Source organism: Procambarus clarkii, chromosome 23 (assembly GCF_040958095.1).
Source record: "Procambarus clarkii isolate CNS0578487 chromosome 23, FALCON_Pclarkii_2.0, whole genome shotgun sequence".
Classification (NCBI taxonomy): domain Eukaryota; kingdom Metazoa; phylum Arthropoda; class Malacostraca; order Decapoda; family Cambaridae; genus Procambarus; species Procambarus clarkii.
The window spans coordinates 42,869,932-42,887,544 of NC_091172.1; the positions used below are offsets into that span (position 1 = coordinate 42,869,932).

At 41.1% G+C, this 17,613-nt stretch overlaps 1 protein-coding gene and 1 long non-coding RNA gene across 3 annotated transcripts in view; one reads left to right on the plus strand and one right to left on the minus strand.

Moving 5' to 3' along the window:
* The window catches only part of LOC138367920 (methyltransferase-like protein 27), a 215,976-nt gene that overhangs the window by 16,176 nt on the left and 182,187 nt on the right, over nt 1-17,613 (minus strand). For both annotated transcript variants that reach the window (XM_069330205.1, XM_069330204.1), the window contains one exon: nt 12,897-13,009. In XM_069330205.1, the coding sequence (XP_069186306.1) occupies nt 12,897-13,009 (113 nt within the window). The remainder of the gene's footprint in view (nt 1-12,896; nt 13,010-17,613) is intronic.
* LOC138367922 (uncharacterized) lies at nt 15,430-17,019 on the plus strand. The gene is made up of 3 exons (XR_011229481.1): nt 15,430-15,833; nt 16,311-16,437; nt 16,820-17,019. It is a non-coding gene; the product is annotated as an uncharacterized lncRNA (long non-coding RNA).

Below are 17,613 nucleotides of genomic sequence, written 5' to 3' on the forward strand. Positions count from 1 at the left end.
GGCAGAAGACCTGCAACCGACCAACCTGATCGTCATGGACAAACCCCAGGTGTGTACCTCTGTGCCAATTAACCCTATATTCGAGTATGTTCCAGCAAAGGTTCAAGAGAGTGATGAAGTTTCTCCTCCGGTTCTAGTGACCACCCGTGCACAAGCCGCACGACCACAGCCAGCTGACTCTACTGCTACCGCATTCCCTCAAGACCCTCAGAAACTACCCCCGAATCTGACCAAGTTGGAGTTCCGTAAGTTGCAGAGGGAAGATCTTACCTTAAGACCATTGTTTTTCCAGGCTGAGACTCAACCCGACAGTATTCCTGGGTTCTTCCTAGAGAACGACTTGCTCTACCGCAGATATAGACCCAGTAAACTGAAGGAGGAGGACGATTGGGCCAACATCGATCAACTTGTGATTCCTGCCAGCCTGCGGCCCACTATTCTACACCTGGCCCACGGAGCACTCTCCCACTACGGATTCAACAAGACTTACCATGGAATTCGTCAAGACTACTACTGGCCAGGTATGGTAAATAGCGTCAAACAGTACGTAAAACAGTGTCATACATGTCAGATGGCAGGTAAACCGAACATCTCTATTCCCAGAGCGCCACTGATTCCCATACAGGTGCCTGCGGAACCTTTCCACAGACTTATTATAGACTGTGTTGGTCCTTTACCTCGGACCAGTTCAGGTAACGCCTATATCTTAACCATCCTGTGTCCTACCACCAGATTTCCCATAGCACTTCCAGTGAAGAACATCACGGCTGCTACGGTTGTAAAGCATTTATTGAAGATCTTCACTCAATATGGATTTCCCAGGGAGATTCAGAGCGACTGTGGTACCAACTTCACCAGTGATCTCTTCAAAAGGACACTGGAGGAGTTCAACATCAAACAGGTATTGTCCAGCCCCTATCATCCTGCTTCACAGGGTTCTCTTGAGCGTAGTCATCAGACTATCAAAGCACTCCTGAAAAAGTTTTGTAGTGAAACCTCTAAGGATTGGGATAAGCAAATTGATTTGATAATGTGTATCTATAGAAGTCTTCCCAATGAGTCCCTAGGAGTATCTCCTTATGAGATGCTCTACGGCCGTAAGTGCCGTACTCCCCTCAAGGCTTTCAAAGACTCTCTACGAGATGCCACCTTCAGTGAGCATCAGAATGTGCCCCAGTTTCTTCAAAACCTTCAACACATTCTAGAGAGAGTCCACAGTTTTGCCCATGGTAATCTATTGAAAGCACAGGAGAGGATGAAGACTCATTACGACCAGACCAGCAAAGTAAGAAAATTTAAGCCGGGAGACTTCGTGTTAGCATACTTCCCTATCCCAGGTTCTCCTTTACAAAACAGGTTTTCAGGACCCTACCGCATCAAGGAGTGCAGAAACAACCATAACTACGTTCTAGAGACTCCAGATAGGCGGCGGAAGACCCAGCTGTGCCACGTCAACCTCCTGAAGCTATATAATGGTACTCCTCCCACTGTCATGTTAAACTACTCTACTTTTACAGAACCATACATCCACAGTGAGACCTTCCCTGCTTCTCCTCCCGAAAGCACTGACAAGGAGCCCGCGCTTTCTAATTCAAAAATCCATACTGATATTCCCAACCATTTTCAGGACCATAATAGTGCTCTTTTGCCATATTCTAATTCCACTCTCACCTCGTCAGATAAGCCCTTCATCCTCCATGTCGACGCCAGTGGTACCGGGGTTGGTGGTGTCGTGATGCAGCAACGAGGCGAGGAGAATACACCCGTCAGCGACTACTGCTACAAGGAACTACGGAACAATTGGCAAGGAGCTACTCTTCATCATCCTGAAGCTCCAGCACTTTACTCCACACCTGAAAAGTGCTCGGTCTACCATCAACACGGACCACATCACCCTACACCTCCTACAGCACGCCCACTTCTCAACTCAACGTCTTCTACTATGGGCTTGATAACTGCAGAAATTCAACCTGGAGACCCGCTATACCAAGGTTCTGACAACATCATAGCCGATGCCCTCTCCAGAGTTTATGAAGTAGAAGCGACTCCACCTATTACTCCACCACATAACGACGTACTTCTTCCAGAACCGCAGGCATCGGGGGAGAGTTGTGACGATAATCTCCTTCAAGAGAGATTGAGCCTGCGCTTCCCTCCAAACTACGTCACAAAAACAACTAATATAGAAGATATATTCAACAAGTACAACACCAAGGTTTGCCCAGAGAGCAAACGTATTCAGCACCGGGAACACCTGCTCCACCTCCGCCACTCAAACCAGCAAACTACTTGTCCATCGCCTGCCCTTCGCTGATTGGCTGGTGCCTGTTGCACCTGCTCCCTCCACCCGCCACACTAGTTGATGTCTGAGCCACCACAACCTACAGTCCTCAGAATATCCCGTGCTTTCCACAAGTTAACACGTCTCATTGGTAGACTAAGCCTTGGCTTACGTGTACTAAGGGAGGTGACAGCTTGAAGCCAATATTCCTGCACTCATATATTCACTTGTCTATTATTCACTTGTATTAACGTAACTTTTCATTGGCCAGTGATTATTCTTATTATTTTGTTTGATTGATTTATGTTACAATTTGTATGTCCATTTTATTCGTGTTTTGCTTTTCTAACATAACTAAAATTTCATTGTTAAATTTACTTGTGTTTTGTGTGTCTTCCCATTACCTTACCACAGACGAAAGTTCCAGATTTTCTCTTTTTGTTTCTTTATGTGACGAGGCCATACCCCTACCTTTTGAAACACCCGAACACCAACGCAATACCGTCACAATATATATATATATATATATATATATATATATATATGTATTAGTATATTTTGGTAGCAGTCTTTCCTGTAGACATATATTATTAAATATGACCGAAAAAGTAAGATTAATAATTCTAACACGAATTTTCTCAATCTTTCGTACATTACGCTTCACTGTTGGAGGTAAATCAAAAATCACTTCTCCAAAATTCATTTTTATTTCTAGTCTGACGCGACACGGGCGCGTTTCGTAAAACTTATTACATTTTCAAAGACTTCACAAATACACAACTGATTAGAACTTACGTCTCTCTGATATTATATCTACATTTGAGTGAGGTGGGAAGGATGATGTGGTATTAACACAAGACAGAACAGGGGATATTAATAGGGTATTAAAAGTATCAACACAAGACAGATCAGAAACAATGGGTATTGAATAGAAGTGTTTGTAGAAAGCCTATTGGTCCATATTGATGCTTCTATATTGGAGCGGAGTCTTGAGGTGGGTAGAATATAGTTGTGCAATAATTGGCTGTTGATTGCTGGTGTTGACTTCTTGATGTGTAGTGCCTCAGCAAACGTCAAGCCGCCTGCTATCGCTGTATCTATCGATGATTTCTGTGTTGTTTACTAGGATTTCTCTGGCGATGGTTTGGTTGTGGGAAGAGGTTATATGTTCCTTAATGGAGCCCTGTTGCTTATGCATCGTTAAACGCCTAGAAAGAGATGTTGTTGTCTTGCCTATATACTGGGTTTTTTGGAGCTTACAGTCCCCAAGAGGGCATTTGAAGGCATAGACGACGTTAGTCTCTTTTAAAGCGTTCTGTTTTGTGTCTGGAGAGTTTCTCATGAGTAGGCTGGCCGTTTTTCTGGTTTTGAAGTAAATCGTCAGTTGTATCCTCTGATTTTTGTCTGTAGGGATAACGTTTCTATTAACAATATCTTTCAGGACCCTTTCCTCCGTTTTATGAGCTGTGGAAAAGAAGTTCCTGTAAAATAGTCTAATAGGGGGTATAGGTGTTGTGTTAGTTGTCTCTTCAGAGGTTGCATGGCTTTTCACTTTCCTTCTTATGATGTCTTCGACGAAACCATTGGAGAAGCCGTTATTGACTAGGACCTGCCTTACCCTACAGAGTTCTTCGTCGACTTGCTTCCATTCTGAGCTGTGGCTGAGAGCACGGTCGACATATGCGTTAACAACACTCCTCTTGTACCTGTCTGGACAGTCGCTGTTGGCATTTAGGCACATTCCAATGTTTGTTTCCTTACTGTAGACTGCAGTGTGGAAACCTCCGCCCTTTTCCATGACTGTTACATCTAGAAAGGGCAGCTTCCTATCCTTTTCCATCTTGTAAGTGAAACGCAGCACAGAACTCTGCTCAAATGCCTCCTTCAGCTCCTGCAGATGTCTGACATCCGGTACCTGTGTAAAAATGTCGTCAACATACCTGCAGTATATGGCCGGTTTCAAGTTCATGTTGACTAAGACTTTATGCTCGATGGTACCCATGTAGAAGTTTGCAAACAGGACACCTAGGGGAGAACCCATGGCGACCCCATCTACTTGTTTATACATGTGCCCATCCGGGCTCAAGAAGGGTGCCTCTTTAGTACAAGCTTGGAGTAGTTTCCTCAGAATATTTTCTGGTATGTCAAGAGGAGTACAGGCTGGATCACGATACACTCTGTCGGCTATCATTCCGATTGTCTCGTCCACAGGTACGTTGGTAAACAGCGATTCTACGTCCAACGAGGCTCTTATCCCTGTGGCCCGTGTGCCCCGCAGTAAGTCAACAAATTCCTTTGGAGACTTCAGGCTGAAGGCGCAAGGAACATAAGGAGTCAGCAGGCCGTTGAGTCACTTCGCCAGTCTGTACGTGGGTGTGGGTATCTGGCTAATGATTGGCCGAAGTGGGTTTCCAGGCTTGTGTGTCTTGACATTTCCATACGCATATCCAGATTTATATTCCCCAATGATCTTTGGCAGGTGGAGTCCGGATTTCTTGGCGTTCACAGTTTCGATCAGTTTGTTGACCTTTGCTTTTAATTCGGCTGTAGTGTCCTTCGTTACCCTTTGGAACTTAGTTTGGTCAGAGAGTATGATGTTCATTTTCGCCAGATATTCGTCTTTTTTAAGAATGACATATATTGGCGACTTGTCACCTCTCCTGACAACTATCTCCTTGTTCTCACGAAGGCTTTTAGCTGCCGCTTTAAGCTCGGGGGACAGTATGGTGCTTCTGTAATTGCCTCGATTCTTTCCTCCTTCTGCAATAAGTTCTGCTTGTAAGGTATCTTTGGTAGTGACCTTCTTTTGTGTCTCGAGGTCGAATATGTCGTCCAACAGAATTTCCAACTCTACTTTCCGGGCCATCTCACTCGGTCTGGACGTAACATGACAGTTTATGCCCAGATTTAGGAGAGTGACTTGGTCCTCAGTGAGGTTAATTCCTGCAAGGTTCAGGAAGCCATCTCTTGGTCGTGGAATTGCCATAGGTCCTCCATATAATGTTGTTAGTTTCTTGATAATCCTTGTTTCAGTGCTGAGGTGATGTTGGTCTGTGAGGATGTCGAGGTGTTGTTCAATGCGGGTACGGATACTTTCGTCGATGTTGCTATTTCTCCACTCGTTTGTAGCATGAAGTAGTTGCGTTTTGTTGTCTTTGATTTCATTCTCTGCCTTGTATATCTGATCACGAATCAGATCCTGGCGATATTTTATCGTGAAGGCTTGATTCCTTGCTGCTGGGTCGTGCGCTTTAATATTAGTATATTTTGGTAGCAGTCTTTCCTGTAGACATATATTATTAAATATGACCGAAAAAGTAAGATTAATAATTCTAACACGAATTTTCTCAATCTTTCGTACATTTCTTTTCACTGTTCGAGGTAAATCAAAAATCAATTCTCCAAAATTCATTTTTATTTCTAGTCTGACGCGACACGAGCGCGTTTCGTAAAACTTATTACATTTTCAAAGACTTTAGTTTACAAATACACAACTGGATAGAACTTACGCATCTCCGATTTTATATCAACATTTTAGTGAGGTGGATGGGGTGAGGTGGCATTAATAGGGTATTAATTTCATCAACACAAGACAGAACAAGAAGTGGCATTAATAGGGTATTAATTTCATCAACACAAGACAGAACACGAAACAATGGGTATTGAATAGAAGTGTATGTAGAAAGCCTATTGGTCCATATTTCTTGATGCTTCTATATTGGAGCGGAGTCTTGAGGTGGGTAGAATATAGTTGTGCACTAATTGGCTGTTGATTGCTGGTGTTGACTTCTTGATATATATATATATATGATATATATATATATATATATATATATGATATATATATATGATATATATATATGATATATATATATATATATGATATATATATATATGATATATATATATATATATATGATATATATATATGATATATATATGATATATATATATATGAAATATATATATATATATATATATATATATGAAATATATATATATATGAAATATATATATATATGAAATATATATATATATTAAATATATATATATGATATATATATATATATATATATATATATATATATAATGTATATATATATAATGTATATATATATATATATATATATATATATATATATATATATATATATATATATAGATACTTCCCACATATTATAGAGATATAGAGATATTTCTCTTCCCACAACCAAACCATCGCCAGAGAAATTCTAGTAAACAACACAGAAATCATCGATAGATACAGCGATAGCAGGCGGCTTGACGTTTGCGAGGCACTACACATCAAGAAGTCAACACCAGCAATCAACAGCCAATTAATGCACAACTATATTCTACCCACCTCAAGACTCCGCTCCAATATAGAAGCATCAAGAAATATGGACCAATAGGCTTTCTACAAACACTTCTATTCAATACTATTGTTTCGTGTTGTCTTGTGTTGATGAAATTAATACCCTATTAATGCCACCTCTTGTTCTCTCTTGTGTTGATGAAATTAATACCCTATTAATGCCACCTCACCCCATCCACCTCACTCAAATGTAGATATAAAATCGGAGATGCGTAAGTTCTATTCAGTTGTGTATTTGTAAACTAAAGTCTTTGAAAATGTAATAAGTTTTACGAAACTCGCTCGTGTCGCGTCAGACTAGAAATAAAAATGAATTTTGGAGAATTGATTTTTTATTTACCTCCAACAGTGAAAAGAAATGTACGAAAGATCAAGAAAACTCGTGTTAGAATTATTAATCTTACTTTTTCGGTCATATTTAATATATATATATATATATATATATATATATATATATATATATATATATATGTCGTACCTAGTAGCCAGAACGCACTTCTCTGCCTACTATGCAATGCCCGATTTGCCTAATAAGCCAAGTTTTCCTGAATTAATATATTTTCTCTATTTTTTTCTTATGAAATGATAAAGCTACCCATTTCATTATGTATGAGGTCAATTTTTTTTTATTGGAGCTAAAATTAACGTAGATATATGACCGAACCTAACCAACCCTACCTAACCTAACCTAACCTATCTTCATAGGTTAGGTTCGGTTAGGTAGCCGAAAAAGTTAGGTTAGGTAATCGAAAAAACATTAATTCATGAAAACTTGGCTTATTAGGCAAATCGGCCCTTGCATAGTAGGCTGAGAAGTGCGTTCTGGCTACTAGGTACGACATATATATATATATATATATATATATATATATATATATATATATATATATATATATATATATATATATATATATATGTTACGAACCCGGATCCAGCGTCCGAGCCTGGAGCAGTGACAACCACGCCATCTGTGGGTCAGCTCCCAAAACCCCCGCCAAACGAACGACGACACCGGATGAGGACGGCGAATATCGGCCACAAGGGCCAGTTTCCAGTCCTGTGCAGCTCACAACACAGCCGCTCCTGACCTCTGGTGAGGTGGTGCTCCGACGACAGCGCCATCTATGGACTGGATACGTCAGGTGTTTGCGCCCGAGCCCGTAAGTGAGGTGTTTTAGTGTCCCAGTTATTGATGACGTGTCTGCTTACAGAGCCGACCTGGGACTACTGTGATGGGAGTCGAGTCAGTCTACCCGAGGCAGCCAGTCTCCATACCCTGAACCTTGCTGCAGCTGTTGTGACGTCGTCCCCCCCGGAAGAACACTGTGGTGTGTTAGCCTGCCAGTGGAGTGGCAGTAAAAGGATTTACCCGGGACCGACTGTTGGAGACGATCATCCACTGGGGTACTGAAGACAGGAGAGTGACTTGTGGTGTCACACGAAGCTCCTGTCTAGGGCGTTCCCCTTTTATCGTCCGTGGAGTGGCCGTACCAGCCTTGTGGGCTCAACCTACCAGCAGACCAGCTGGACGTGTGGTTGACGGCCTCCACGGCGGTGCCCCCAGTGGACCCGTGTTTTGGCTGACCTGTGGCCAGGGTAGGCTCAACTTCTTTGGAGAATTAATCTTGAGGCCACGAAGAAAGCATCAAGGACTCAGCACCAAGAGTTGTGGCACCAGCGTCTTCAGCAGAAGACATCGATTGAGGATTAATCCCCTTGTCAAGTGTTAATACCCCTCCCCTTTGTGCACTCATTTATTTTATATATTTAAACGGTGATGGTAATAATTATAATATTAAGTTCTTAGCTTTCTTTCCCTACTCCCTTTAAGTTACTTGCGTCACGGATCTCATCCCTTGATAGCCACTACTGGCTTGGGAACGGATACATATATCTTCCTCTAACAACATCAGAGTGAGAACCCCGTTGCGTCCCGAGAGGGCCGTAACAATATATATATATATATATATATATATATATATATATATATATATATATATATATACATAAATAAATGGATATGTTCGTTTGTTCAAAATCGCTAATCTCCGAAAGTTCTTCACCGATTGCTTTGAAATTTTCACACATCGTTCAATTCGCATCCGAGCAGGTTTTTATATACATACTATAAAGATGTCAAGTCTGTGACGGGAAAAAAACATGCTTTTTTGAAAAACTTTAATTTTAATGTGTTTTTCATGTGAGGGAAATCTTCGAAACCTCTTTACCGATTGCTTTGAAATTTTGACGCAACGTTGCATTCGAATAGAGGAGCGTTTTTATTTACCTACTATATACATGCTTTACCTGTGATAGGAAAAACAGGATTTTTTGGAAAATCAGCACCATCTGTAGGACGGAAGAGCAACACATGCTGTAAACTCTGAAAGTTCTTTTCCGATTGCTTTGAAATTTTGTCACGACATTTCATTCGAATACATGCATGTTTTTATATACCTACTGTCTAGATGCCACACCTGTGACAGGTTAAAACATGCTTTCTTGGTAAAACAGCGCCATCTGTTGCACGTAAGAGCAACACACGCTATTTAAAATACATTACGATTTCATTTCAATGTTTCCGATTGCATTGATAAATTGATTTTTCATTGACTTTGATTTATTTTCATTTTGATTTAATTATTTTGTTTGACATTGCCTTGGAATTGACCTGCATTGTTTACCATAGTGTTCATTTCGTGAGTATAGTTTATTTGTTTCTTTTTTCTTTGATTTTCATTTCGTTTTTTTAACTTCTTATTTTTCAGTGCAATTGGTGGTGAAATTGAGCTGTGTCGATTGATCTGCGATTGAATTGAAATATTTCGTTAGTATTTTTTGGTTAAGTTTTGAAAACAAGCAAATGGAAAATACGTAAATTTCACAGCTGCAAATGTGCAACAAACAGCCATGAATCCACCGGATACAACAGTTACTGCTTTCTTCATGTTCTGTCAAAATGACATAACATGAAGATTACTTTTTGCAAATAACATGAACGGTTACTTCATGTTATTTGCAAAAAGACTGCTGTATTCGGAAGTGCCTACGTTTTACACGTAGAATGCCAGTAGAAAATCATTTGAACGACGCAAACAAGGAGAACGAGTCGACGGACAACCAGGCATATTCAAATAAACTACGATAGGCAGACATCCACCATGCATCCCAATCAAGATGAATGCTTCTTTCTTCGCATGCTGTTGGTAAGTGTTCCTGGATCAACGTCTTCCAGCAATTGAGATTTGTCAACGGCGTTACACATGACACTTTCCGTAGTGCATGTCAACCTCTGAATTAATTGGAGAACGACCGACACTAGGATGTATGCATTAATGGCACGTCAAACACGTCACATCCAAATAAAAATCGTGCATTGTTTGCAATCATATTGACCACCGGCACTCCTTCATCTCCAGCAGAGTTATGGAAGAAATATAAATTGCACATGGCTGAAGAAATTGTACGTCGAATACGCAAGGAAAATTCAAATAAGAACATGGATTTCACAGCAGAAATCTACAACGAATCGTTGATAATGATTGAAGATTTGTGCTTAGCAATCGCGAACAAAGTTCTCAATCAATTGAAAATACCATCACTGAATCGATCTGCTGCTGCTTCATTCGATGTAGAATTGCGTCGTGAACAAAGTTACAACACGAGAAATATGTTGTCGTATGTGCAATAAAATATTCCTAATCTAATGCTTAAGCGAAAAGGCATTTCCAATCAAATAATTCAAACTGTCAATAACGGGCTTGAGAAATTTTCTTAGATACGACAAGAAGAACTGGTAAAACATTTCTAATTAGATTGATTGTTGCAGCATTTCGATCCCAAAATGACATAGCCTTAGCTCTTGCATCATCCGGAATAGCTGTAACATTGCTACCAAGTGGAAGAACTGCTACCTCGGCCTTGAAATTGCCATCGAAAATGTAATTCATTGAAACTCCCACGTGCAACATTTCCAAAGCATCCCACACACGAACTTAACAATATTATTCAGTCTAACATTTAAAGCGAGGCAGTCACATACAAGTCCGTCGACACTGTTGAGGAAGCAGATGAAGCGGTTAATTATCCAACAGAATTTTTTAATTCACTCGATCTGCCAGGGAAACCATCACTCGTACGGCAATTGAAAATCGGCGTGCCAATTATCATGTTGCGAAATATCAACCAGCCAAAACTTCGCAACGCCACTCGGCTTGCTGTAAAAAATTGATCAGCGACGTCGTAGAAGCAACAATCTTGACAGGACCTTTCAAAAGTGGAGATGTCCTTATTCCTCGCATTCTTATGATTCCAACAGATATGCCATTTCAATTTAAGATATTGTAATTTCCAATTCGATTGGCGTTTGCAATCACCATCAACAAAGCTCAGGGCCAATCTTCAGAATTGTGCAGTTTATATATAGACACGGATTGCTTCTCACATAGAAAATTATATTTCGTGTGTTCTAGAGTTGGCAAACCAGACAGTTTCTATATTTCTACAGATAACGGAACAACCAAAAATATTGTATACCCACAAACATTGTAAAATTAAACATATTAGAAAGTTGCGCTTTCCTTTTTCTTTCTTTCCCACTTACCCAGACTGAGCCACAGCAACGCGTGGTGGGTACTGCTAGTATATATATATATATATGTATATATATATATATATATATATATATATATATATATATATATATATACACACTTACATCAGCTGGCAGGTGTACATGATCTCAATTTTACATGCTGTGCCACAGAGTGGGCCTCTTGTGCAGGGCCATTACCACAACCACCATCCCCAAAAGCCCACAAGCAATCCAGCTGGGATGGCTCCATTGTAGACCAAGTTGCTGCAGAGTGCCTGGGTGCGGCAACAACTCAACACGACATTGCTCGCCTCACAGCAGTAGCAGCCTCACATGCAGGGGATTTCCTGTTAGCAACCCCAATGTTGGCAACTGGCACGCGTCTCACACCACACGCCCTCCGAACTGCTGTGGCCCTCCGCCTTGCTGCCCCAATCCACACCAGATATAGGTGTATTTGCGGCGAGGTGGTGGCTGACAGGTACGGCCACCATGGCCTACTCTGCCAAAGCACAGGGGGATGGCACTCGAGGCACAGTGAAGTTAATGACATCATCAAGAGGAGCCTCACCACAGCTGGATGCCCAGCTGAAAGAGAGCCCCGTTACCTAGCGCCCCGTAACTCTGATGCTCATATTGGTTGCCCGGATGGTATCACAGTGAACCCCTGGAAGAATGGCAAGCAGTTGGTATGGGACTACACGTGCGTATCAACCCTGGCTAACACCTACATTGACCTCAGTGTTGCACAACCAGGTGGCGCTGCCACCCACAGGGAAGCAGCCAAATCCCGTAAGTATAGAGAACTGGATCACCACTACAATTTTGTCCCCATTGCTTCTGAGACACTCGGCTCCTGGGGTAAAAGTGCTACCAGTTTTTTTAAGGAACTGGGTTCTAGGCTCATTGAAACAAGGGACCCTAGAGCTGCCAGCTTTCTTTTCCAGCGCCTCAGCGTGGCGATACAGAGGGGAAATGCGCACTGCATCCAGGGTTCCTGCCCGCCATCTGAGGAGCTGGAGGAACTCGACAACCTATGATAACCATCTTTGAAACCTATATGTAACTCCTTTTTTGTAACAAAGTTCAAATAAAGCAAATATATATGTGTACATACAAAAGAATGGGGGTGGTAGGAGAAGATAATATTAGTGTTCAGTGAGAAACCACAAGGTCTCCTCTGAATACTTTTTATTTTCTTCTCCGAGGCTATGGATCCCCACATTGGCACCAGAGGTGGTACCCTCACTATATATTTTATTATATATATATATATATATATATATATATATATATATATATATATATATATATATATATATATATATATATATATATATATAATATATATATATGTATATATTATATATATATATATATATATATATATATATATATATATATATATATATATATATATATATATATATATATATATATATATATATATATATATAAGTATGCAGAATAATAAAATGTATTTAGCTTGTTTACGTCTTGCCATCTTTCACGAATGGTACATTTTGTTCCTAATAAGACCACAACATTTGAGGATTTTCCGGGTCCCGGGCAACCGGGGCGCCTCTGACCCCTAGGTCGTCGCCCTCAACCAGCAACAACTACAACAACACAAGAGGAAATATTACCTTGTGCCACAATCCCTGTTGTTCAAGGCGCTCCATGTATGGCTCCAGCTTGTCCTTGTAAGCCTCCACTGTCGTCAGGTACTTCACATCCGTCACAATTATCACCAGACCACCTGCGGGACAGGATGAGTATTAGTATCTAAAAAAGGTGTTGCCTTTCAACACACAGTGCTAGCAGGCGCTGCGCACTAGACCTGCCACAGACCACCTGCGGGACAGGATGAGTATTAGTACCTAAAAAAGGTGTTGCCTTTCAACACACAGTGCTAGCAGGCGCTGCGCACTAGACTTGCCTGACAGTGTTCGTGAGCGTGGACGGTGTTGTCCACCACCACTGGTGAGTGTGGAAGATGCTGTCCAACAATTCTCAATCATTTCGGGTGGTGGTCCCGCCCGTTCTTGTGGGCGTTCCCAACGTCAAGGAACTGTCATACTGAGGTGTCTTATCCTAACCTACCACAGAACACAAAAAAGAAAACGAGATAATATGTCAATATTGCGAGCCGCTTCCATTTTCTCTAACAACAATTTTTGGTTTTAACAGAGTATACATCAACATGTGACGCTCTGTTAGGAGGACGGGTCACCCAGTCATGTGACGCTGTGTTAGGAGGACGGGTCACCTAGTCATGTGATGCTGTGTTAGGAGGACGGGTCACCCAGTCATGTGACGCTGTGTTAGGAGGACGGGTCACCCAGTCATGTGACGCTGTGTTAGGAGGGCGGGTCACCCAGTCATGTGACGCTGTGTTAGGAGGGCGGGCCACCTAGTCATGTGACGCTGTGTTAGGAGGGCGGGTCACCTAGTCACGTGACGCTGTGTTAGGAGGGCGGGTCACCTAGTCATGTGACGCTGTGTTAGGAGGGCGGGTCACCTAGTCATGTGACGCTGTGTTAGGAGGGCGGGTCACCCAGTCATGTGATGCTGTGTTAGGGGGGATGGGTCACCCAGTCATGTGATGCTGTGTTAGGAGGACGGGTCACCAAGTCATGTGATGCTGTGTTACGGGGACGGGTCACCAAGTCATGTGATGCTGTGTTAGGGGGACGGGTCACCAAGTCATGTGATGCTGTGTTAGGAAGGCGGGCCACCTAGTCATGTGATGCTGTGTTAGGGGGACGGGCCACCTAGTCATGTGACGCTGTGTTAGGGGGACGGGCCACCAAGTCATATGACGCTGTGTTAGGAGGAGTAGAGTAAAGTGCGACTAGAACCGCGCGCACCACCTGCGCAGGTGAGCCCAAAGGGTTCACCTGCACAGGTGATGCACAGGTAGCTAGTCGCACTGTGTTTTGGGGGGTTCCCCGGGTGTTTGGCACGTGTCGGTGCATGGCGTGTGGGTGCACAGGGCCTTTGACCAAGGGTTGTGTTGGAGTGGGGGCGGGAGGCTATGTGGTTGTATGTGGTCATGAAGGGAGAGTAAAGGAAGAGGAGGAGGAGAAAAGGAGAAGAGGAGAGGAATAGTAGTAGATGAATATGTATGAGTAAGTGCCATAGAGTTAATCCTGTGTGTAGATAGATAGATGGGAGTATGTTGGTTATGTAGAGGAGGGAGGGGCCCCCCTACCTGGCAAGGATATGTTGAGGAGGGAGGAGGTCCCCCCCCCCCTGAGAGGGTAGGAGATCAGGCTCTTAAGATGGGTAAGGGGTGGGAGAAGGAGGGGAAAGGGAAGGGAACAGGTGGCGGCGGCTTTGACTGATAGCGCGGGTCTCTGTTTTATGTAGTGTAAATATTTCTTACCAATTCTTTGCCAGTGGTGGGGGTCTCCAATATCTTCATGTTGTAGTCAAGAGGTGTACACGGATGGAGGTCACAGTAACAAATGAGGGTGTGAATTTACCCGTACTGTTTTTGTAATCAGGGTGGGTGGGGCATCCCTCTCCCTCCACTCCCTGACTTTCTAGAGTGGTAAGAAGCAGGACCACATACCGCCACATAGGCCTGAGAAGTGTCACCACATGGCACATGGATGAGTGCAGAAGTCAATGTTTTGAACCGTTCTCCTCTTGAAGAGTGAGACGCATCTGCCGGAAATGACAGCAATACGGTGCACCATACTCACTCCTGTCACAGCTCACTCTGCCACATAGCAGCAGCGGCACATAGGCCATGAGGCAGCCCACATACCTCAATGTAGGAGAACTGTACTGGTGTGTGGTCTTTGATGCCCCGCGCGAAGGGGGCATATCAAACGCAAAAATTCGGAAAAAAATCTAATATTTCTGAAATATTTAGAAAAAGACTACAACGTTCTGGCAACACTTTGGCGCAAACCGGATAATGTTATGATATAAATTAAAGTATTTATGGTACATTTGCATGCGTAATTGTGCAGAATCCGGTGCCCCGCGGCTGTGGCGCGCCAAGAGTATTGCGTCGTACGTTCTAAAAGTCAAAATTTTCGTAATAACGTCGTAAATATCGATGTATGCATAAAGAGTAAATATACACGCCTTGGCAACCTTCTCATCCCTTGTTGGGCTATAGGGAGGTCCCAGCCCCCAGTCACCTCGTGTGTCCATAGAGTGCGGACTGTTCTGACGCGCGCTCCATTATCGTTCCTGGAATAGCGCATTGTTGCGACTACTGCACAAACTCTTATAAAGAGATAGTGCCAGAAGATAAGAGCAACAAATCTGGCACTCGGTCGCCGTCTTTATCAGTGAAAGAAAGCCGCTTTAGCGCGAAGAGTAATATCCAGTGAGAGATGGTGGCACACCGACACCTCCTCAACCTTCCTCACACACCTCCTCAACCTTCCTCACACACCTTCCTCAACCCTCCTAGACCCTCCTCACACACCTTCCTAGACCTCCCTCCCTCCAACAAGCCGAGACAGGCTCCTGAGGAAGGTGATCCAGCAATCATGCAGGTGCCTACTAGTGCCCAATGCAGTGCCACCTTGAGGACCCCCAATGCGGACCAATGTCAATAGGTTAGTATGTTTTAGTGTTATAATTTGATAGTTGGTAATAACTGTAATATGTATGTGCAGGATATATATATATATATATATATATATATATATATATATATATATATATAAGTATATATATATATATATATATATATATATATATATATATATATATATATATATATATATATATATATATATAATGGGATAAATGTGAGGTGAAACATAGGGGTAACTGCAGAAGGCTTATTGGCCCATACGAGGCAGCTCCTATCTAAACACAAAGATTAATCCAGTGTAATTGGCCTATTATGTTGGACATTGTCTTCTGTGTAAAATAGAAATAAAATAGAATAAAAAATAAAAAAAAAATAGAATATATATATATATATATATATATATATATATATATATATATATATATATATATATATATATATATATATATATAATTATTTTTTTTTTTTTTTTACAATTTTTTTTCGTTTGTTTCAGGGGATGTGCATGGAACTTGCACACCTTGCTCAATGGATGCCTATCTGCAAGGGTGCCAATTATGAACGAAATAGGTCGATGTCAAACTCAGCTACAGGTGGCCGAACTTTGATCTTATTTTACTCAGGTAAGTAATTTACAACTTGAAGGTGTTTCACAGCTTTCATTTATTAATCAATTTACATGCAAATTACTCCTTATATGTAGAGGTTGTGCTTCTACAGCCCTATGTAGACATTTTAGTCAAACGTTCATATGTTGATTTTATAAAAATTTATAAACATCATATATTGCATATTTTTGGAAGGGTAACTTTGAATAATTATATTATTGCACTAAACACTTTTTTGATAAAACTGCTCACATCAATCCTTTATTATATGCTAATTTTAATATCTGCGTGTTATAGAAATGATTTTAGTTGACACGTGTGTTCCCTGAAATTTTTTGAAAATGTTGAAAATTCGTTGCATAATACGTTCTGTATTTTTTTCTCCATTTCTATTTAGGGTGTGATGCTGAAACGTGGACCAGTTGCAGCCCCTTCTATAACCATTCCATGAATATATTTAAAAAAAATCGGAACATTTGTAATTTGCGTTTTGATATGCCCCCAAGTGGTGTTATATGTCGCACCCTCCCACCACCCCCTCCCGTGCAGGTGACAGTTATTAATTCCCCACTTCAGATTTTCCCAGGCTGGCATAAACGAGGTAAACACATTATATATATATTTATATATATATATATATATATATATATATATATATATATATATATATATATATATATATATATATATATATATATATATATATGCATAATATTATAATATGCATAATATATATATATATATATATATATATATATATATATATATATATATATATATATATATGTCGTACCTAGTAGCCAGAACGCACTTTTCAGCCTACTATGCAAGGCCCAATTTGCCTAATAAGCCAAGTTTTCTTGAATTAATATATTTTCTCTAATTTTTTTCTTACGAAATGATAAAGCTACCCATTTCATTATGTATGAGGTCAATTTTTTTTTATTGGAGTTAAAATTGACGTAGATATATGACCGAACCTAACCAACCCTACCTAACCTATCTTTATAGGTTAGGTTAGGTTAGGTAGCCGAAAAAGTTAGGTTAGGTTAGGTTAGGTAGGTTAGGTAGTCGAAAAAAAATAATTCATGAAAACTTGGCTTATTAGGCAAATCGGGCCTTGCATAGTAGGCTGAGATATGCGTTCTGGCTACTAGGTACGACATATATATATATATATATATATATATA